The following is a 24,428-nucleotide window of genomic DNA, read 5'->3' as shown; positions in this document are numbered from 1 at the left end:
TCTAAACTGACACATGCAATACCCTCATTGGTAGTCAAGGTAGTTAAAAACCACCCTCGTCATATTATAAACATCATTTTCAAAACTGAAAAATTACTCAGAAATACAGAGTTTTTGAAAGGCCTAAGGATGAACATATTCAATCATAATTTCTTTCATTTATCTGATTAATTTATTAATATTAACCAATTTCAAGCTGTCTCAATCTGAAATCCTATTAAAATTGTGCCATTTTGTTTTACAAGTTTCATCTTTTAAAAATTAGTATATAGTATATAATACCCCATTTTAAACACCTTTTCCCATTATTTTAGCTAAGGTGCCACATACATGTAGTTATTTATAGAACACAGGGTAGGTTTCAGAAACAAGCTGTACATTGCTTGCATTAATCAGTTACCATAAATTAGCAGCAACAACTAGTGATGATGGAGTGGAAGAACGATTTAAGAAAGAAGTCATGCTTGAGAAAAGATGAAACATTCATTTATTTTAAAACATATTTTGTTGAAAATGATTTAAGAAATGAGAGGAAAATTGATTCAGCATTATTGTTCTTTATGAAAGATCTGCACACTAATGTCTGAAGTTGTATTGTTTAGGCATTTATTTCCATTGTTAATTCCGTCATTGATTTCAGAATGATGTTAAGAGAACTGAAATTGCAATTTTTTTGGAATTGATTTTAAGATATTTAACATTGATATATTAAGAGCATACACTTAAAATTTGTAAAAATATGATTCAAAGGAATTTAAAGTTAAATGTGCATAGAAATTTTACTAGCATCACAGGATTTTAATGAAATAAAGTACATATTGTCAATTCATTATTTTCACAGTGGCGGATCCAGGGGGGGGTTCCGGGGGTTGGAACCCCCCCTTTTTTTTGGCCGATCAATGCATTTGAATGGGAGCATATAGTTGGAACCCCCACTTTACTCTGGGTTGGGAACCCCCCCTTTTTAAAATGGCTGGATCCGCCACTGTTTCACCAAGCATATTAAATATGCCAAACCATGCAAACAACCATGTGCCTATTTGTTATTTAAGCTTTTGTATTTTATTGTAATATTGTAGTTTGTTAATTATACATATACTAGTGGCTTTTAGGTTGCTTTTTTTGTCAAATTGTCTGTATTGTGCAATTCTTTTGGAAAATTTTATTTGTTAATTATTGCAGATTAAATATAAATTTTAATGCTACAAATGTGTTAGTTTGAATTATCCCCCTTTACTAGAAAAATATGTCTTGAATTTGTCTTTATTGATTTGATATACTGTGAATTCATTTAATTTTATGGATAACAATTTGCATGGATTGAGGAAAACTTGCCTTTTCACGGATATTTAATTTTGTGATTTTGCCAAAGTCTTCTTACAAGGCTAAGGAAAATTGGTAATTAGTTAATTACCTACGTAATCCATGAGAATTGGTATTCAACGAAAATTATTGAATCAACCGTATGATATAAAAGAGCTGTGTGTTATCTCTTTAGTTCATGGGATGTTGAAAGCTAAAGTCATCCTTTTCTCATCACTTGGCTTCCATCTTCTTTCTGTTATTTCCTCTGACACAACTGGACATTGGTCTGAATTATCAGATTCCAAAATTTTAAAATCAAGACAGAGAATGAAATTATTTATGAAATTTACAGTTTTCTGTTTGTTGTCGGGTTAGCCTCAGTGGCTGAATGATCTAAGTAGTTCATCTACTATCTCGCTAGCATGTCAACACTGATGTTAGCTTGAACCCTGCACAGGGCAGGTGCATTTGACTCCAGTATAAAGACGTAAACATTTTAAACTACTACAGATAGTCTAAAAATGTCAGTGATGTACCTAAAGAGAAGATTTATTGATTGATGGTTCATGTTTTACACCACTTTCAGTGCTTTTGGCTATATCATGGGGAGGAAAGAAGCAGTACTTGGAGACTACCACCAACCCATGCAGGAAAATTGACAATCCTAGTCAATCACATTTCTACAAGCAGGATTCATGCTGTATATGTTTACAGTCTAGAGTTCATTGTAAATTAACTGGTCTTGGTATATTGAGGTTATGATCTTCAAAAAAAAATCAGAAGCCTCATAAAACCAATTAACAACTGTGTTGGACATCTACATGTATCCTGAATTTGATGTTAGTATTGGTAAAACAACAGTGCTGGCATTTCATTTTCCTGCTGAAGACAAACCATGTTCTTAACTTTATTTATTTTCTAATTTGATGTATACATTATGGCTATGCTATTAAAATTCTGTGCCTATAAATTCTTGTTTTCAAAATTCCAATAGGGAACATACTTTTTATACGACCGCAAAATTTGAAAAATTTTTCGTCGTATATTGTTATCACGTTGGCGTCGTCTTCGTCGTCGTTGTCCGAATACTTTTAGTTTTCGCACTCTAACTTTAGTAAAAGTGAATAGAAATCAATGAAATTTTAACACAAGGTTTATGACCACAAAAGGAAGGTTGGGATTGATTTTGGGAGTTTTGGTCCCAATATTTTAGGAATTAGGGGCCAAAAAGGGCCCAAATATGCATTTTCTTGGTTTTCGCACTATAACTTTAGTTTAAGTGAATAGAAATCTATGAAATTTTGACACAAGGTTTATGACCACAAAAGGAAGGTTGGGATTGATTTTGGGAGTTCTGGTTCCAACAGTTTAGGAATTAAGGGCCAAAAAAGGGCCCAAATAAGCATTATTCTTGGTTTTCGCACAATAACTTTAGTATAAGTAAATAGAAATCAATGAAATTTTAACACAAGGTTTATGACCACAAAAGGAAGGTTGGGATTGGATTTTGGAGTTGAGGTCACAACAGTTAATGAATTAGGGGCCAAAAAGGGGCCCAAATAAGCATTATTTTTGGTTTTTGCACCATAACTTTAGTATAAGTAAATAGAAATCTATGAAATTTAAATACAAGGTTTATGACCATAAAAGGAAGGTTGGGTTTGATTTTGGGAGTTTTAGTCCTAACAGTTTAGGAATAAGGGGCCCAAAGGGTCCAAAATTGAACTTTGTGTGATTTCATCAAAAATTGAATAATTGGGGTTCTTTGATATGCCGAATCTAACTATGTATGTAGATTCTTAATTTTTGGTCCCGTTTTCAAATTGGTCTACATTAAGGTCCAAAGGGTCCAAAATTAAACTTAGTTTGATTTTAACAAAAATTGAATCCTTGGGGTTCTTTGATATGCTGAATTTAAAAATGTACTTAGATTTTTAATTATTGGCCTAGTTTTCAAGTTGGTCCAAATGGGGGTCCAAAATTAAACTTTGTTTGATTTCATCAAAAATTGAATAAATGGGTTCTTTGATATGCCAAATCTAACTGTGTATGTAGATTCTTAATTTTTGGTCCAGTTTTCAAATTGGTCTACATTAAGGTCCAAAGGGTCCAAAATTAAACTAAGTTTGATTTTAACAAAAATTAAATTCTTGGGCTTATTTGATATGCTTTATCTAAATATGTACTTTGATTTTTGATTATGGGCCCAGTTTTCAAGTTGGTCCAAATCAGGATTCCATATCAAGTATTGTGCAATAGCAAGAAATTTTCAATTGCACAGTATTGCACAATAGCAAGAAATATCTAATTGCACAATATTGTGCAATAGCAATTAATTTTCAATTGGAGTTATCTTTCTTTGTATAGAATAGTAGTTGATAATATATGTTGGAAATTTGCCAGACATGACTATGATGTCGTTTTCTATTTTTATTTGCCAATAACTTTATGTAAATAACTTCATTGGAAATTTGCCAATATAAAATGTTGCTGATGAAGCTTTTTTTCCTTATCTTATCTAAAATGTTTTTAGATAATGTATGTTGGACATTTGCCAGACATGACTATGATGTCATTTTCTATTTTTATTTGCCAATAACTTTATGTAAATAACTTCATTGGAAATTTGCCAATATAAAATGTTGCTGATGAAGTTTTTTTTATTGTTTTATACAATAAACAATGTATATTCACTTTTACTACCAACCAATCTTTACCATTCAGTGATAACAAGCACTTTATTTTACATTTTAATATTTTATGACGTATTTAAAAGAGTAGTTATTGTTGCAAACTCCATTAGAAATTTGAATTGATATCAGTTTTGGAGAAAGGGAAACGGGGATGTGAAAAAAAAAGGGGGGGGTTAAATTTTTCTCATTTCAGATTTCATAAATAAAAAGAAAATTTCTTCAAACATTTTTTTGAGAGGATTAATATTCAACAGCATAGTAAATTGCTCAAAGGCAAAAAAAAACTTTTTAAGTTCATTAGACCACATTCATTCTGTGTCAGAAACCTATGCTGTGTCAACTATTTAATTTTAGATTTAAAAAGTTTGAAGAAGAAATCTTTAATTGATTTGTAAAATCTTGACAATTGTTTTGTGTAAAAAAAAACCATGTAATGTCAAAAATTTGATCACAATCCAAATTCAGAGCTGTATCACGCTTGAATGTTTTGTCCATATTTGCCCCAACTGTTCAGGGTTCGACCTCTGCGGTCGTATAAAGCTGCGCCCTGCGGAGCACCTGGTTATAATTGTATAAATAAACCAATTTATCAAGACGTTTCGGCCATTGGCCTTCTTCAGTTCTTTATTTTTCCTCTCAACTACATGGCTGACATTTTGTTTTCAATCATTGAAAAGATGTAAAAGAGTGCCTGCTAAATTGGCTCTTTTTTCGGGGCTTTTATAAAAACTCCTGTTGACCATAAGGTGACTAATATAGATATCTATTGTTGGATTGCTTTCTGATAGAATTTATGAAAACTGCAGACAGTCTTATCATAATTTTCTGTTGATAGAACAAGTATAAATTGTCGTTTGATGTATGTTTGCACACCATCCAGTGGCAAATATTACAAGAATTACAAGAATATTTTGAGGAACTACATGCAAGTTATATGCAATATGTTACATTTGAAGCAATTAGAATGTGCTTCAGTATGTCTTCTCAATTTTTTTGTTTCTTAGTTTAAGCTCAAAGAAATATATACCAAAAATGTCCCTTCATTCATATCCTAACTCCACCGATAAAACCTAAAAAAAATGTTTCAAAGTCTAAAATTTCACATCTTTTTGTGAAGGTCATTATCCACAACATAAGAAGGTGCCCTGCCACTGTCCAGAACTCTATCTAACTTGTAACATTAATTATAGTCATTTAACTATGATCCATATCGCTTTACAGTGCTACATTTGCAAAAATATTCAATGTTTACCGCGACGCACACGAAGTGATATGTGCCTTCCGATGATCGGTTGGTTCAGCATTTAAAGCTATGTGGACGAGAAAAAACTGTAACGGATATGTAATCTTCCGTGCGAATCTGTATCTTTCCTATATTGATTCGTAGAGTTAACGATGTAAGCTATCCAAATTTTGGACTCTCTGTTGACATTATGATCATTATGCAGAAATAAAATTTATCGACATATTTTGATAACTTCTGTGAAAACAGGACTTTTTCCAACACCTCTGATGTGGAAGTGTATTGTGAAAACAGCAGTGGCCGCTTTCGAGACTGTTAATTGGACAAGACAGTTAAACTTTGATGATGACTATGTTGCTTTTAAAACGACCAGAACCCCATACGTACCTCACTCTGTATGGACTGTAGCATTGAAGCATCCAAACCTACAAAAACAAGCACATTATTTGATTTCTGTTTGCTGTTTAGTAACAGACACTGTCATTGAACAATACATTCTCTGTGAACGATGTGGTAAAATGTTTTTGGATCTTAGTTCACGCTATTGCTTCATGTGACTATTTCGACTTTCTGGAGGCAATAAAGAATATATTTAAAATAGCTGTACTCAACTTCAATTGCAACAAATGTTACAAAATTTAACTTTTTAAATGATTTTAAAATCTTGTAAGACCAATAGTCGAATATGCAAGTTTAGTGTGGGAAACAATCGGTTAGATAATTGATTTTTAATAGACAAGTATCCTTATAAAGAAGCACCAATAGAAAACAACGTAATCCACACAATTTGTTTTATGTACAGTTGCTTTTAAAATCTGGATTTTTTTTTATTGCTACTTCAAAAACATGGAACTTATTGTAACGACCATGTACTTAAGACCCGCTTCGTGTTTCTGTTGCTTAAGTTGCTTCAGTTAACTCCGTTGCCTGTAACCGCTTAACATAGGGGTAATAAAACTTCCCTTCAGATGATGAGAATCAATGGTTGTTTAACCCTAGCGACAAGTTAAATGTACATTCATGGGGGGGGGGGGGGGGGGGGGTGGATTCAAGACGCTTTACGGGTGACATATTAATGAGATGGGAAGACATGTCATCTTTATTCTGTATTTTTGCTTACGTTTAAATTCCGCCTGCTTAGCGGATAAGAATCATAATGTTAAAGTCTTTGGTCACCTCTTTAGATAATATTATTTTAAGAACAGTCTATCTTTTAACATAACAATCGTCTTAATAATAATTTTCTTTTCAAGATTTAAGCTTAAAATTTAATAAGATTATTAGAATGTTCTGAAGATAGGTTCAACGCCTAGTGTATTTTTTTTTTGTATCATAGTCATGTCTCACATACACTGTAAAGTTTCCGTATGAATCAAAAGACATGATGAAGGGAAAAAGTCGAGAAAGTGGTTATATCTGATAGTAATAAACAGATACCCGCCTTTTATAATAGTTTTATATGCTGTGTTGTGTGTACTGCTATTTATCTGTTGGTCTTTTTTTTTCTAGCCGTGGCGTTGTCGGTTTATTTTTGTTTTGAATGTTCAATTGGTATCTTCAATTGACGCAGCGGGCATATAGTTTTTATGTCCACTTCTAGAGACAATCGAGATTGGTTTGAAACACATACAAAAGTTTTTAATATAATTTATCATAACATACAAAGTATCAAACCAAACAGTGCCGAAGTGATATAGCCTGAAAAAGTTCTGTTTGCTTATTTCAAGACTTCAAATTGTCTAATGATAAGAACCAATAAAAAGGAGGGTCAATACTACCTAGTTTGTATTCTTCTGCAAAACATATTGAAGACCCATTGGTGACCTAGGGCTGTTTTCTATACTCTTTGGTCGGGTGGTTGTCTCTTTGACACATTCATCGTTTCCATTCTCAATTTTATGATAACGAAACTATTTACCACAAAATCTGTATCACTAAATTTTAATGTGACAGCATTTCCGATTTGCCCCAAATTTGCGAGTTTTTAATCCATATATTTCCCTGCATCAAAAAGGGACAATGTACCTATAAAACGACCTTGTACTATGATGACTGCGCATGAAATAAATACGCATATCTTTATTATTGTAATTATAGGCATCAATAACTCTCAAATAATAGTTTGCCCAAATCCACAACAAACTGGATGTGGAAAAAAATCAATGACAACAGCTTGCAACAAATGTGAATAAACATGATAGATAAAATCTTTTATTTATGTCGTTCTACATGAGAGGACAAGGATTTTTAAACCCTTTTATATACACAAACTTTTAAATACATATACACATATAAATATATAAACATTTGTGGAAATAATAGTTTAAATTGAGTATTGCGTGGCGTTTGTGTGTGTATAGATATAGATATGTTCACCATGTGTGCTAGTTTGTGATGGAAAAGGATCGTATAATTCGGACTGAAACTGGCCCACCAACACAACCTAAGCTTTTAGCATATATACCGGCAGTAGCCAGACTATGGACATTGGCCACTCTAGCACGTGAGTTGTAAATGTACTTATTAAAGTCTGCCACCATACATTGATCTACCCACATAAGTATGTTCATAGTGAGATGCAATCTTTGTACAAACTACAAAGACTTATGTACTTCTTTTATCTCTCTAAACAGATATCGGACAATTCTGAAGTAAAGACAAACCCCGGAGACAAACTTTCTTTTTTTTTGCATTTTTGAATATATAATTCTTTATTTGCAAAACAGACAAAAACCAATTTAGGTTATGGCAAATACAAAATAAACATGATCAAACATAATGAAAACTCGACAATATTATAAGAGATATATGATAAAAACAGTTATTGTTCTCCTTTCCTCAGTTCTAGTAGAAGGTTTCATATACCACGCATCTCCTACCCCCCTTCCGAGTTGACAAAAAACATATACACCTAACCGGTGGTCTCGTTATAGTCCCAATCCTTGGTGTTGTCTTGTGTTCCTCGACTCTGTATCAACAGTTTTAAGTCGAATGAACGGATGTATTGACGTTTAACGTTCAGTGGCATATATAACATCAGGAAAAGAACATATGGGTCTTTTTCAAAAAATGTCGAATTTTGAAATTGAAAAAATTATTAAAAGTTACTTATTCAAACAACCCTCTACATAAGCAAATCATAACAAACAGTACTTTAAGAACAACATATTAAAAGATGCAATCTTAATGATGTCATACAAGAATATGTTATAACATTTTTTGATCGGTGGTACATTATTTTGTCTATCCTGTTACCATTTTCAAAAGAAATTTTGGGTTATTAAGAAAAGGTTAAGATAAAATGTTAAGCTTGTTTTACGTAGACAATTAGATGGTTTTCAAGAGAATAAACTTCTATATATATTCATTCTGTAATATAATAGATAATTTGCCAATTTTCCAGGTTGTACTGAAAAATGCCTCTAAAAATTGGTTTTCAAAGGTTGTAAAAATTAGCACCAGTAATGCAAGTCTAAGATAGCAATTTATATTGTTCGGCATTTTTTCACCCTTTCAAATAAACCCAACATCAAGTAAATCCCTCATAAGTTAGTTTACTTTTCTCTATATTTCATTGGTAACAGGAACGTACGTTTCTGATATATTACTATATAAAAGTCTATCCTGTTACCTTTTTGTCTATCCTGTTACCGATATCAGTATTGCACCTGCGAATGCTTAATTGGGAAGATTAAGACGTTATAGCCTGAAGATGACTTCAAACAACGAAATATTTCATTCGTTTTGCACCTATATGTTAAGATAAAAAAATTAACGACGTTTTTGTCTACAATTGTCTATGCTGTTACTGTAACCATAGCAACCATAGTAACAGGATAGACATAACAGGATAGACAAATTTCTTCGTTTTTGATTGCTGTTGTGAAATAACTACTCCCTTTGGAGAAGTGATTATGTTTTTCTATTGTGAATTTGGTTTCCAACACGTTATTGCACTTTTTACAAATATACTGTTGGTGTATTTAATCAAAATTGGTGGTAACAGCATAGACATAAAAAAAAGTACGCTATATTTTTTTCACTAAATGTCTTGAAATTTCTTTTCTCTACACTGTCGTTCAAGAAACGAGGCGTTTTAAATGTAAAGATTACTTTGCACTTTTGAAATCAACACTGACTGATTCAATATTCATAGGGAGATTAATTTCACGGCTGATTTAAGTAGCGGTAACAGGAAAGACATGAGCCTCCTGTACGCAGATTCAATTTAGTTTGTAGATAATATGTTACATACAGTGATATAGAAGCTACGAATTTTCGTTAGAATAATATTTAACGTTCTTAAAAAGTCCCTTTTGTAGATATCAAGGCGATCAGAAAATCGCAAAAAAATCATTTGAAATGTGTTTTTCTGACACTGTACGCAGACAAATACCCCCAAAATGGGTCTTAAATGCAGTTTAATCTTATCAAAATAGATGTAAGGTGTGATTATTATTAATGTTCTGAATCACAAATTCGACAAGCTTTCATTTAAACCATTACAACTGAAATTTCCATTAGAAATAAAAAAAGTTAGCATGGGTGTACTGAAAATTCGACATTTTTTGAAAACGACCCATATAATGATATCAATGTCATCTGAAAATTAGTATGCACTATACAAGACTAACACCCATGAGCCAGATTTTAACGTGCTGCTTCACTAGGTATAAACAGTTCTAAAACCTGTTACATTTCATCCTACCTAGACACATGATTCGGCTGACCGCAAACAAGTCTTTGCGCTTAGCACTACACGCTGTATGGCTTAGCGGAGAAGCTACCAATACCAATACTTCAAAGTTTTGAGGTTTGGTCCTGCCAATTATCGAACTCACTACCTCCCAGTCAGAGCTCCAGATAAGAATTTACAAATTTGGGTTTTTACCCACCATTTTCTTATTTAATTGGGTGATAAAGTTTTTGAATTGCATTATCAATTTTAATTCACCCCTCAAGCAAATATCAAATTGGGTTTTTCACCACCAAGCTCCTTAATGTGTTGGGTTTTTTCATCAACACAATATTAAATATTTTTCCATCTTAAAATATATATGTGTCTTTCTTTGTATACGTGCTACATGTAGCTGTTTTATTCACTGACGAGCAATTGCGTACGTTTAATTTGACTCGTTTCAAACGTTCTGCCGGGCAGTTTTGTATTTTCTCAAAACTTATATAAACTGTGAAAAACGGATATGCGTATTCACTCAACTAAAATGAAAAAATAGTATATAAACTAAAATTATACTTGAATGTTTTTGTTTAAATCAATTTACATAAATCTGGGTTAAGTTGTCCCATATTAGAAATGTTTTCCAACTACATGTCATAATTGATTTGGCTTTTCGCTTTTTCCAACTGATTTCGTTTTTGACGAAACCCCATTATTATAATTAGTCCAAATAATTATGACGTCTGGCAACTGAAGGCTCTTTTATTTTTTTCTTGGACGTTATTAGCAATGTTCTCGTTAAAGTACGCAAACACGTACTCCTGTGAATTCGATGGACCCTTCCTAAAAACAATAGATTCATGAGTCTTTTTATCATCATAACTTTCCATCAGCTATTCAAAAGAAGCTGAAAACGTGTTTTTTTAGTATATTTTTAGCGGACATTAACTTTCGTTTTAATTCATTGTATGTAATGATAAATCCCGAGAAATTTGAAAAAAAATATGACAACATGATACACGCTAATTGGATAAACGCTGAGAAGATCGAAATGTTTCATAAACATGCGTACCTTTTGAGCATAAGAAAGTTCCAACGGGGACCCATTTCAGCTACTTGATGCAGAGCTCTATCTTTAGAACGAAAGGAAATTTCCAATTATATAATTATAAAAATAGAATTACGCGAAGACTATAAACTGATGAGGGTAAATAACGCAAAAGATAGAGAATAAAAGCGTTGAAAACTCATGGTTTTGGCATATTATTGGGTTTTCTGGTGAATTAATTGGGTAATTGAACCCTGCAATGGGCTATTGTATTGGGTTTTTAATTATTTGTATTGCGTGATCATGCAAACACGCAGCTTATCTGGAGCTCTGGTCCCATATTCAAGACAAACACGCTACCCCGAGACCTTTACATTTGATGTTTGCTATTTCTCCGATATGGATTCTGGACTTGTCGCCTCAGTTTTTGACTGTTAATTTGATTTTCGTCTACTTTATTGATGAAGGTAGAATTGAACATTTGTAAACAACTGATGCATAAAATGCTGATGCATGTAGATATATTTACCTCTGAATAGTAAAAATCTTGTCATTCAACTCGATCATCAGCAGCATATAATAATTAGAAGAGTATGCAGTTAAAGTTACCCTTGACCGATGAAAAGCTTCAGACAATTTGGCATATTGACTCATAAAATACTATTGTAATTCGTGACTTTAAGTCTACTGCAAATGTATTTTTCTCGAAAATTACGAAATTTGTGAGTAAAGTTATGACGAGGGAAGGGCCATTGCTTCTAACTCTATACAGTTTTTTTCTTCTTCTTCGTGAATGTCGAGAATTGAAGTCAGAGAATATTTCCACTTTATCTTGTACTAGTATAATAAATTTCGCATCATATACATGTATCATTCTAATTAAAAAAAGTCTTTCTCAGTAATGAAGACACAGGCACTAAGTCAACAAATGGAAGTTTTTAACGACCTTGACTGTCTATACAGCCCTTGCACGGTCGGCTAGGTACTAAGTATTGTCTCTGACTTAGTTATAAGGTAGATAGGGTGTCTTCCTTCATCTTGGCTTTTGTAATACCAGAAAACATCGGTCTAGACCTTTGATAGAATGTGCAAATTTTGAGAGTAGTAGGTAATTCATGTGTAAGAATTTTCATTACAATATAGAAAATGAGATGTATTTATGGTTGTATTTTACAGCAACTTTTATTTGATTCATTTTTTTTTTTAAACTTTGCCACAAAAGGGGAGACGTCAACTCAAATGTAAGGGCAGATAAAGATAAAGGTACTTTTACAATAGAATGTATTAGGAATTTCTCTATTTTATTACGTAGCAAGTAAACGGGTCTGGTGACCTCATTTTTCTTTTTCTCATTTGACAGCATACTATTATAAAGCTATCTTCTCATTTTTTTATCTCAAAATTCTATGGTGCAGTTTTCGTTTTAAGGCAGAAAATTGTGGTTTTCATGCATAATCTATACAAAATATGTCAATTTTGAACAACCTGTAGCATGAAAATAAGCCCCGTGACCCATTCTTTAAAAAAAAAAATTAAAAAGCATGATATAAATCCCATTTTGGCAAATTTAAAAAAAATTCAATTGATTATAACTTAGACACCTCTATCTACCTTACATCTTAAACTGAATTAATTTTTGTAATACATTAAAGATAGAAACAATTTTTACGGCTGCTCTGCTTATCAAGTTTTATTCCTTTATTAAAAGGTAACCAAAAAGATTTCAGTTAGTTCTAGTATAACTAATATTTGATACTGTTGAACAAGTGCCTGTAAATGAATGAAAATAGTTCTCAAGTGAAATACTATGAACAAGTAAATCATACTATTTTATATTTCCGTCAATTCAAGCCGCTCTAATGTGTCTATGTTTCAGTACAAATTAGAGTTTTTGATCTATACTATAAATATATTAAGCACACACCAGAATTCCACTACCTATACTTATAGTAGAAGTTAGAATATCTAGATCATAAGATGTGAACTTGGAGGATCATGAATAGTCCTAAATATCAAGAACAATAGCATAACAATGCCGAAAGCTATAGGTAGTATGATTCAGGATTACTCAGGATTACTCTGGATACAATTTTTATTTATTCATATTCCGGATTTTTCTGGATAAGTATGACAACAAAATCAATAGAAATGAAAGCAAGTATTAATACTTTATTTTAGTACAAACAAGTTCTGGTAATATCTTCATTTAAAAAATATGAGATATTACTATGCACATTTGCTATTTTTTTTATTTATGGCACTTTGATGAGAGCAAACCATACACAAACAAGCCTTTGAAGGCAGAAACAATATATGGAAAAAACTGATGAGAGCAAACAATATACAAACAACACTTTGATGAGAGCAAACAATTCACGAACAACACTTTGGTGAGAGCAAACACTACATAAACAACACATTGATGAGATCAGACAATTCATGAACAAAACTTTGATGAGAGCAAGCAATTCATGAACAAAACTTTGATGAGAGCTAACAATACATGAACAAAACTTTGATGAGAGAAAAAAACATTAATAAACAACACTTTGATGAGAACAAAAGAACATCAATTGTATTACTGTTCGTCATCTCAAAGTCACCGTGAGGCCTTCAACAAGGAGCGAAATAACTCTTACCTCTCGGTTAAATATACGAAAAACACTTTAATGAGAGAAAACAATACATGAACAGCAGCAAGTAGAATATTTCTTCTTGGTTTCAGATGCAAACCAATTGGTAATAACCACCTATATTTCAATCTTTTACATCCATGGATTCCTCTCGAAAAATTAGGTCGAAAAAACAGACTACGTAAACTAACAAGGTCAATAATTTTGCACAAATGCTATCTGCAGCAATGCAGAATTTCGTGGTTTTTTCGTTCAATCTTTAGTTTTCTGGTACCCAATCTTTATTTTTATGTTGGTCAATCTTTAGTATTTGGTTTTCCTCTGTATTTAATTTTATTGTCGTTTTTTTTTTTTTTTTTTTGGTCGTTTTCTTTTTGAATTATGCATGGCTTCCTGATTTTCCCTCAACTTGCTGTCGTTGATATCAAATTTCTCCTAGTTATCTCCCATTTTTGAATGTTCATCACACATTTTATATTCATATGGTATACTATCCAGGAGCTTAACATTAAAATCAGATAATTTCAATTCCTAATAACAAATATTCATTCATGTCCAGTGCAGGATGTTTATTCAATGTTGTCGACATCGCGATATCTACAATGTTAACACGATATCGTGTCAACATTGTTTACATTGTTTGAACCCTTATATAATGTTTACATCGTTGACATCGCGATGTATACAATGTTAAAACAATGTTGTGTCAACATCGTTTACATTGTTTAAACCCTTATATAGTGTTTACATCGTTGACATCGATAACATCGCGATGTTTACAATGTTAACACGATGTCGTGTTAACATCGTTGACATTGTTTGAACTCTTATATATTGTTTACATCGTTGACATCGTTAACATCGCGATGTTTACAATGTTAACACGATGTCGTGTCAACATCGTTGACATTGTTTGAATTCTTATATATTGTTTACATCGTTGACATCGTTAACATCGCGATGTTTACAATGTTAACACGATGTCGTGTCAACATCGTTGACATTGTTTGAACTCTTATATATTGTTTACATCGTTGACATCGTTAACATTGCGATGTATACAATGTAAACACGGTGTCGTGTCAACATCGTTGACATTGTTTTGACTTTTATATATTATTTACATCGTTGACACCGTTATCATCGCGATGTTTACAATGTTAACCCGATGTCGTATCAACATCGTTGACATTTTTTGGACTCTTATATATTGTTTAAATCGTTGACATCGTTAACATCGCGATGTACACAATGTTAAACCGATATCGTGTCAACTTTGTTAACGTTGTTTGTACTCTTTTTTTTGTTTACATCGTCGACATTGTTAACATAGCGATGTATACATATAAGAAGATGCGGTATAAGTTCAAATGAGACAACTTTTCATTTAAGTTACACGTTTTATAAGTAAACCATTATAGGTCATAGTATTGTCATTAACACGGAGCTTTGGTTTTTATCGAGTAGCAAGCTATAAAAGGCACACACAAAAAAAACACTAGTGTGAAACTATTTAAACTGGAAAAATAACGGTCTAATACATGTAAAAAAATGAGAAACCAGAAACACGTATGATTAATTTAACAAACGACAACCACAGGCACTTGTCTCAGAAGAAAAAAATTACCTATATACCTTAATATTAAGGTATATAGGTAATTTTTTTCTTCTGAGACAAGTGCCTGTGACGACAACTACTGACCAACAGATTCCTGACTAAGGACAGGTGCAAACAAACGCAGTTAGTTTAACGTTTATATACGTACCATAGACTCAATATAAAATATAAACACGATTTTGACACAGTCAATATTGCTAGCATTGCTATGTGAACAATTTAAACAGAAATGTAGAGGTGGTATGATTGCAAATAAGTCAAATTTCCAGTACATACAAAGTTTTACCCTACACGCATTAGGAAATTAGCTGTAAGGCAAAAAATATTAATAAAATTAATACTCAGCGAATGTGAATTAAAATCAAATTTTTCGGTGTTTAAAACTGAATTGTTGAAAATTAAACTTTTGACAAAAACAATTGCTCCAAGAATAATATCCTACATAAAATCGCTCCCTTTTATTTAGCTACAACTGTGACCGGAAAGATTGAAAACAAATTTCGATTTTCAATGCCGGCAACAACCTTTTCTTTGTTTTAATTTCCAAAATGAGCAATTTAGATTTATAATATTTTATACTGTTGGAGAAATCTTACTTTGTAGTTTTCAACGGAAAACTATTTCCAATTTTTTTTTGTATTTTATATTTACTGTCTCGTTTATTCAAAACACGTGAGGTAGTAATAAAAGAATTGTATTTTAACTAAAGATAGATGTATAACGTTTTAGGATCAATAACTTTCATTCATTTATGATACCTATAATTTTAATTTCCTTATATCTTAAATATTCATAAATGAATTCACAAACTCGATGCAATAATTTCTAAACGTTCGTCTTAGTCGGGAAAAATAATGGTATACAGAAGTCCGTCCATGCTTTTGTATGTCCCTCTGTCAACAGTAGCGAATGAGTTCGTTACCGCAAACTTCTGTAATTGACGCGAAAAAAGAAACAAGCACATCTAGTCTGGTGTAGTTAAATACTCTGTAAGTTAACCAGTTCCATCTTTCATTTCTTTTTTTATTTTCAATATTTTTGCTAATGAGGGAGAGAGAACAAAAACAGACTTTCAATACAAAAGCGGCGTGAAAGGTTATTTCAAACAATTTTCCATTCCGACGGATGGTGGTTCTGAAGGTTAATATTGGATGTGTTGTGCGGCAACAACATCATAATATCTAAAACGGATACATGCTTAATCTCTTGTATTACCGGATAATAAAGTAGTGGATATAGATGTTTTTCTTGGAAATTTAAATGTGGTTTTCAAACGTCTAATTTCTATATATTTTTAAATATTGCTCCAGCAAGGAAAGTTTGTACTATGACGTCAGATGCAATGTTCTGAAGAAAGACAACTATTTTCTTCAAAACGAACGAGATAAAAACTCATAACTTTTTTGAAAGGTCGGTGACATACACTTCTTTTTGCTTTATTTTGAAGAGTACATATAGCACTTTACTTCTTTACTTAATGTTTTTGAAGAAATCACTGGTAGATATTTTTTTAATACTGGAAACGTTCATTTTTACATTTGATTTTTGGCGGGAATGAAATAAATCATATTTTTATTAAAGAGCAAAACAATATGAGTCTTAATCTCTTGAACCTGTATTCGAAAGATACAAATCTACTGTTTAACGTGAACTAAGAATTGTGCTTGTAGGTTTGATGTAAAGCATATTTTTTTGAGAGTTTAGATAACAAGCAAATATAATGTTAATATTCGGGAAAACACGAAACTGAGGTTGCTATAGTGACAAAACTAAGTCGGTGATCCCCAATTTTTTTCAACATATTTTGTTCCTCAAATCATGCAACACCTTCACACAAAAAGGAAAAATCACTGATAGAAATGAATAGGCTGTTTGGTCTTTTTTTAACATTGAGCAAAGTTTATATCGCATAGTTAACAATAAAAGACGCCGACATGACAAATGGAAAACAATTTAAACTATATAACTAATTGCTTAACTTATTTAAAAAAAAAGAGCGAAATTATTTTGTTATTAGAAAAACAACAAGATGTTGACACTATATTGTTAACATTACGATGTATACGATGTGAAAGATGTAAACAGAAAGATATACACTCAATATATACAACATAAACACGATGTCGAAACGATATTGTCAACATCGCGATGTATACGATGTGAACGATGTAAACAGAAAGGTATATACAACATAAACACGATGTTGACACAATATTGTCAACATCGCGATTTATACTGCAATCAGCTATTTTACTATACAGATAAAGCTATACGTGTAAACGTTAGCTTTATACGTCAATGACCTCAACTCACCTATAAGCCCCGCCTACTTACAACGTCACGTCACAACCATGACAACGTGTAGTAACAATGGTCAAACTTTTATGAATTTAAACCTGTTATGTCTTCAAATTGGTAATTTATATACCATGTTTATCAAATGTTATTAATTAAATTCATTTTCCCTTTCTAATTCCTTAAATTGTCAATGCTTACCGCCTAGACTACGCTCATAGGGAAATACCCCAAAATGGTACCCCAAGGGGGAAATTCCAAACACTTTTTTTAATAATATTTGTTTCATATTTTTATTATTTTTTTATTTTTTTATCGATTTCAGTATAAAAGCAATATACGTATAGTGTCTTGAAATATGAAATTTATTTGTATTCGGCACGAAACGGGAAAATGCTCGGTAGAACCTCGCATTTTCCCGTTTCTAAGCCTCATACAAATAAATTTCATATTTCAAGACACTATACGTATATTGTCTAAGTATACGATATGAACGTTGTAAACAGAAAGGTATAGACTCTATATATACAACATAAACACGATGTTGACACAATATTGTCAACATCGCGATGTATACGATGTGAACGATGTAAACAGAAAGGTATAGACTCTATATATACAATATAAACACGATGTTGACACAATATTGTCAACATCGCGATGTATACGATTTGAACGATGTAAACAGAAAGGTATATACTCGATATGTACAACATAAACACGATGTTGACACAATATTGTCAACATTGCGATGTATACGATGTGAACGATGTAAACAGAAAGGTATAGACTATATATACAATATAAACACGATGTTGACACAATATTGTCAACATCGCGATGTATACGATTTGAACGATGTAAACAGAAAGGTATATACTCGATATGTACAACATAAACACGATGTTGACACAATATTGTCAACATTGCGATGTATACGATGTGAACGATGTAAACAGAAAGGTATTGACTCTATATATACAACATAAACACGATGTTGACACAATATTGTCAACATCGCGATGTATACGATGTGAACGATGTAAACAGATCATATTGATAGGATAAAATGTAAACACAATAACGACACTATAAAGTTGACATTTCGATGTTGACAATATCGACAAAACATCGTGCACTGGACATAGTTCCAAATATTCAAATTCAGATTTGTTAGTTCTAATTACTCTAAAGAAGTAAAATTCCAATACGATATCTGCAAGATGGATTTTAGATTTACTGAATTTTAATATCTCTATACATAAGCCAATCAATGATAGATTAAAGAGGTCTGTAGTCTCAAGGTAACATATCTACTATTGAACTTATGATGCTGAAAATCTTTTTTGTTTCAGTCATGTGGTCCACCAGCATAACAACTCTTCAGTTTGCTTCCGGAACGCCATTATATTGGGGTTGGTACATACTGTAAGTAAAATATAAGCAAATCAAAAAGTTATCATGAAAGCTAACAAAACTTTAACTCAATTATAAAAGAGGGGCGAATAATACCAAAGGAATATTCAAACTCTTAATTCGAAAACAAACTGAAAACACCTTGGAAAAATACGATAAACGAGCAAAAGACAAACAACAGTATACCAAACACAACATAAAAACTGAAGACTTCAGCAATACGAACCGCCACCAAAACGATGGTTGTCTCAGGTGGCAAATATAACATGTATATCCAGGGCGAAGTTTGCATCATAATTTATAAATACAAGAAGCAACAGAGTAATAGATATGGAGATATACTTCTACAAGGTCCTTGTGTTTACATGTCGAACGATAGGAAAAGAGTTTTAATTTTTGTTAAAATACCGAACTGCGAAGACAATTAAAAAAGGGGGCATAAACATTAGAAAATATAACGCTGAACTATATCAATCAACGGAATGAGGAACATTCTCCAATTTTTACGTTTTATTAGTCGTGATCATTTTTTCACTTACAGATATCTCAACAATATTTCAAATTGCAAAAACTTGACCTGGTCCGAGACCACCATTGTCGTCCCTTGAACAAATATAGTCCCTAGTGTTGACAGTGGGTTACTTGCCATTAATTTTTATACCCCTTCCAAATTTATTTCTCCACGTTTAATGCCTTAAATTGCAAGTAGGGGGGTGAAATTACACTGTAAAAAATTTGGGTCCAGAATTTTAAAGGAAAGTAGTGATTTGGTCCAGCTGAAAACGGTTTAAAATTAGCACTTCGGAAGCTGTCAAAAGATTTCAAGACGCCCTAAACATAAAATTGTCCATATTTTGAGTTAGAGACGATGAAGTTTTCTATCATTTTGATATAATTTGTCCCAAAAGTAGTACAACACACTGTAAAAGTTTCTTTGAGAAAGCGCAGGTGGGATTTTTTTTATTTTCATTTATGTTCTAAAAGAAATGCACTACGAAATAATTGTGATCTCGGACCACCTATATATAGCAATTTAACTATCATATCAAAATGCTGGTTTAATTAGCATTCGTGGTTGACATTGGAGAGTCAACGTCAATTTCAGTTTAAAAGAATTTTGTTTCTACACAATTACAAAATTTTTACAATTTATTTTACAAGTTTTCAAATAAGCAATAGTTTGGTTTTCGAATAGTTAAAATGTTTAATAGCTATTTTTCAACTTTTAGAGCAGCCAGTATTTTAATAACACTATTAGAACTTACATGGATGATACATAAATGTTCATGCTGCAGGTATGATAATATGATATTGGACTTTGCATAAAAATAAGAAAATATGCGATATGTTTGTTAATGTAATACCAAACCACAAACAGAGATAAAAAAGACATGACTGAATGTAAATTAAATCAGACGAGAAAAGCAATTCCCTGATTTTATGAACAAAATAATAAATTAAAAACAAATAAAAATTATATCAATAAACGACACTTGAACCAGTCGGAATTACTAGCTCTCCATTTGGAACAGACACTTACATTGTCCGTTGTTCAAACATATATATGTTAAGGTCCAGTTGCAACTATAACATGCATATCTGTTGTACAGATACTAGTCAGACTGTTACATAATATGATCTGACATTGACCCTGATGATATTAATAAAATTTATTAGCTGCATTTATAATGTATATATTATTAATGTTGTTTTCTTTACATTATTGGTTGATGTAGCACAAAAGGTTATACATATACTTCACAAAAATAGATATCTATATATGTCTGTTAAATGATAATTGTATTATTAATTCTTAATTAGATGCATTATTTGCCCAGATTGAATGTGCTAAGTTGCATACAAGGTCACTCTCGTATGTGTTAAACACTCAGATATGATAGCAGATGTTTTAAGAAGAATAACCCATAGTCACATCAGACTGAAGCATACTATTGAAAGTTAGCTTTCAATATAGACATCAGCATGTTTGATTGCACTTGTATGATCAAAGGTCTCTTTAGACTCCTCATACAGTCATGGATAACTAATATACCTTTGTTAAACATCAACAAAGCCAAGAATTAACATGTGGTCAATTGTTGAGATATTGAAAAGTAGGGTAAAGTTCGAAATTCTTCCCACACATTGTATTTTGGCTAATTTGTGAATAAAATAATATCTGGGAAATTATATAGTTTCTCATCCTGTAAATTTTGTCTTTATGGGAGATCTAAATCAGGGACAAGAAAATCTTAAAAAACAAATCATCAAATAGACAAAGTGTATGCCCCCGTTACATGCAATAATACTACACCACAAACATTGGATTTCAAGTAGTGATGTTGAGGTACAATTAGCAAAGGTTGTATCTGAAAGACACATTTGAAGACACCACTAAAAGGGTTATCTGCTCTTTTGTCGGGTTGTTGTCTCTTTGACATATTCCGAAACTTGCAGAAAATTTATAGAAAATCATAATCCTGATAATAAATTAAATATGTTATAATACCTTGCATTTATGAAATAAAAGAAATGGCTAAAAAAATGTAGAAGGGCTCAGCCAGAAAAAAACCTTGCACTTTGCTTGTATAATTCCATATAAAATCCCAAAGTTTGCATTATGTTTATTGTGAAAATTTAGAAGAAAAATCAAATTCTCAAAATAAAAGCAAGCATGCCTTTAGAATATGAAATAACAACCAACAGACGATAAAAGTTCTAACTGGCACATTGATAATGATAGAATGTAACCAACAGTAAAACAAGTAAAAAGTTCGTGCTTTAACTCCTTAGGAGGGTTTGGTGGGACAAACTGTAATATGTGGTACGAATTGAGTGAATGACAAGAGGACAGACAACTGGGCTGACGGACGTGGGCAAAACAATATCCCATCTTGAAAATTTGTAGCGGGCGTATGGAAACAGATTTAGCCCTAGGTGTCGCAAAAAACAACATTTACAGTATTGTCTGTAATATACGTATTTATCGTTCCATTTTTCAGCAAAGAGGGATGTTGCTGTAGATGTTGGTCCGTGGTCATGTGGATTGATAACTGGAAGAAGGGCATTTTATACTTATTACTTACTATACCTATATTTCTGATTGGTACACAAGTTATTCTAGGTTTTATTTCAGGTAATTCATTTTAAATAACATAATTATATATAATATTCGCTGTATATGCTATATAAAAAATAAACGGACCGGTCAAATGAAATAGTAATCAAAAAACAAAACAGAAAACATGGTTTGTCAGTCAAATTATGGCCGATGGCTATTTGATTTTGATGTTCTTTGGCAATGCACATGGCTTCCCAAACTGTCAGTCACCAGAAAACCTGGTGGTTTTCATTTCTGTACTTTTTTTTCGTTTTTATATCATTTTCCATATTCTTTTTCGTTTTTTCATTATCCTCTATTAAACATGTAAAAACAACACGTTATCAACTGGTACGTCCGAAGCGCCTTTTTTAGATTTACCTTCACCAGGAACGTTAAAATCCGAATTATTGAAACTAAGGATGTATAAGTACCGAAACAGTCGAGGAACTATATATCTAAAATAGAAATGATTTGTTTTAATTGTTGTCTTAATCTCAGATGTTTCACGTGGTCAAGATTGCACTCTTTCAAAGACTTGAAATACTACCAATAATTTATTGTGTAATTTTCTATTTTTAACTAGCTGCTGAATGGTCCTTAACAAAAGATTAAGAGGGTAGTTAAAAAGCAGAAGCAGATTTTGGGGAAAAAAATGGTTGCTTATATAGGGAACTACTGAAGCGTGACTAAAGAGGGCCCCCTCTTAGGCAGTCAGTAGGCCCCACTTATGAAAATTTCTAGATCCGCCACTGAAAAGTCTTATATGACAACAAATGACACAATTAACTTTAAAACAGAAAAAAACCAATCAAAGGGTTAATTCAACAATAAAAAGCAACAAAATTGCTAGATAGTCTTACAGCAACAAAATATCATGGAATACTTCCTTTTGGACTTCCCGGGCGTCATCTGTGTCTAATATGAATATTCTGCTTACAAAAGGGGGTTCATTGGGAGGAGTTTTTCTTTAAATAATTTTGTATAAAAGGCTAAGACGAAAGATACCAAATGGAGATTCTAACTCATAAGCAGATGATAGACTGACAACGCCATGGCTACAAAGGAGAAAAAAAAATGCTTACATAAACTTTCTTTATGTTGATAGAACATAATGCATATATCTTGTAAAGATGCTTGACTTTTGATGAATACTAGTCTAGCAGGCCCGTAGCCAGGAATTTCCAAGGGGGGGGGGGGGGGGGGGTAATTGGACTCACGAACTCGACTTTAACAGTCACAATTCGGATAAAACGTTGACTTTAACAGTGCTTTTTTGTTTTCAAGGGGGGGGGGTCGTCCGAACCCCCGAACCCCCTGGCTACGGGTAGTAGTACTGTATGTTTCTGTATAATGTCAGTGATTTTCACTTATATTTTGTATCTTCTTTCAGGTCTAGCATTAATTATAGCAGGACTTTTATACATTTTAAAGACGTTCAAAGAAGGCATTATTTACACAATCAGAGAAACACGTTACATAAAAACCTACACACCTCCAGTAAATGTGGTGTCGTGTCACACACAGACCGAAGAGGAGAAAATTACATATGAAGACTTTGAGCCAAATGCTGGATACAAATATTACCGACAGGGGAAATGAATTAGTGCAAATTTTCCATGCAAAATGAAATATAACTTTTAGGTTGGAATTTTATAAACAAAGGAAGTAATTCCTGGAAGTGATCCATGAGTTTTTGAATTTAATGCTCAGTCATGACTCTGGTATTGAACTAAATGAAATGGGAGATCATCTATATCTTTATTTGATAAAGATTTATCAAATCTACTTTATTGTCATGTTACAATATACATCTTTATCAGACAAAAAGTTTGAAGAAGATGAATTCTTAAGGGAATAGAGTTTTTATTTCTGCAAGTACATGTACTAACATGGCAGATAATCAAGGAATGATGATTATGATTTTTTTCTAGAGGACTATTATTTATTTGTGTATCAATCTATTATGTTTAAATAGATATAAAATTTACGAACAAAGGATGCATATTAATGTAAAAAGCCACTTATTTGGACTGGTCAGGACGAAAAAACTAGAAAGAAGCATCAGTAAGCACAAATTAGCTCTAACTCATAGCTTTACCATCTAAAATATCTAACATGCTTTGAATATGTTGGTATCAAATGGAAACTTAAGAACTGGGGTTCAGTGAAAAACATTTGTTGAATGTATATTTGATGAATAAGAGAAACCTTTATGGGGTTGGCTAAATGTAAGGTGTTAACTGTAATTGGTTCATTCATACCAAAATTTTCCTCGAGAGAAGAAAATGTATATATTTTTCATGATATGTGCAATTTATTTCATTCAAAGTATAATTTCAGTGATTTTTACAATTTTGCATAAGTATAGTCTCCCTTTCACTAACTTTTAAAAATAG

General features: G+C 32.2%; 1 protein-coding gene across 2 annotated transcripts; it reads left to right on the top strand.

Moving 5' to 3' along the window:
* The first annotated feature begins 7,493 nt into the window (after positions 1-7,493).
* LOC143069716 (uncharacterized) lies at positions 7,494-23,911 on the top strand. Of its 2 annotated transcripts, XM_076244485.1 has the most exons (5): positions 7,494-7,744; positions 18,869-18,941; positions 20,159-20,224; positions 21,932-22,065; positions 23,423-23,911. In XM_076244485.1, the coding sequence occupies exons 1-5, from the start codon at positions 7,636-7,638 to the stop codon at positions 23,629-23,631; spliced, it is 591 nt and encodes a 196-aa protein (XP_076100600.1). In that variant the 5' UTR covers positions 7,494-7,635; the 3' UTR covers positions 23,632-23,911. The 2 variants fall into 2 exon arrangements, with proteins under 2 accessions (XP_076100600.1, XP_076100601.1); XM_076244486.1 differs by lacking the exon at positions 20,159-20,224.
* The last annotated feature ends 517 nt before the right edge of the window (positions 23,912-24,428 follow it).

The sequence above is a fragment of the Mytilus galloprovincialis genome, chromosome 3, assembly GCF_965363235.1.
Source record: "Mytilus galloprovincialis chromosome 3, xbMytGall1.hap1.1, whole genome shotgun sequence".
Lineage (NCBI taxonomy): Eukaryota > Metazoa > Mollusca > Bivalvia > Mytilida > Mytilidae > Mytilus > Mytilus galloprovincialis.
This window is presented reverse-complemented; position numbering and strand designations above follow the sequence as displayed.

Bases quoted from the DNA above. Each gene is read 5' to 3' on its own strand.
- LOC143069716 (XM_076244485.1), top strand. From the start codon at position 7,636: ATGGAAAAGGATCGTATAATTCGGACTGAAACTGGCCCACCAACACAA. The intron at 7,745-18,868 runs GTGAGTTGTAAA...TTTTTGTTTCAG, and splicing joins GACATTGGCCACTCTAGCAC to TCATGTGGTCCACCAGCATA. The intron at 20,225-21,931 runs GTATGATAATAT...TCCATTTTTCAG, and splicing joins CATAAATGTTCATGCTGCAG to CAAAGAGGGATGTTGCTGTA.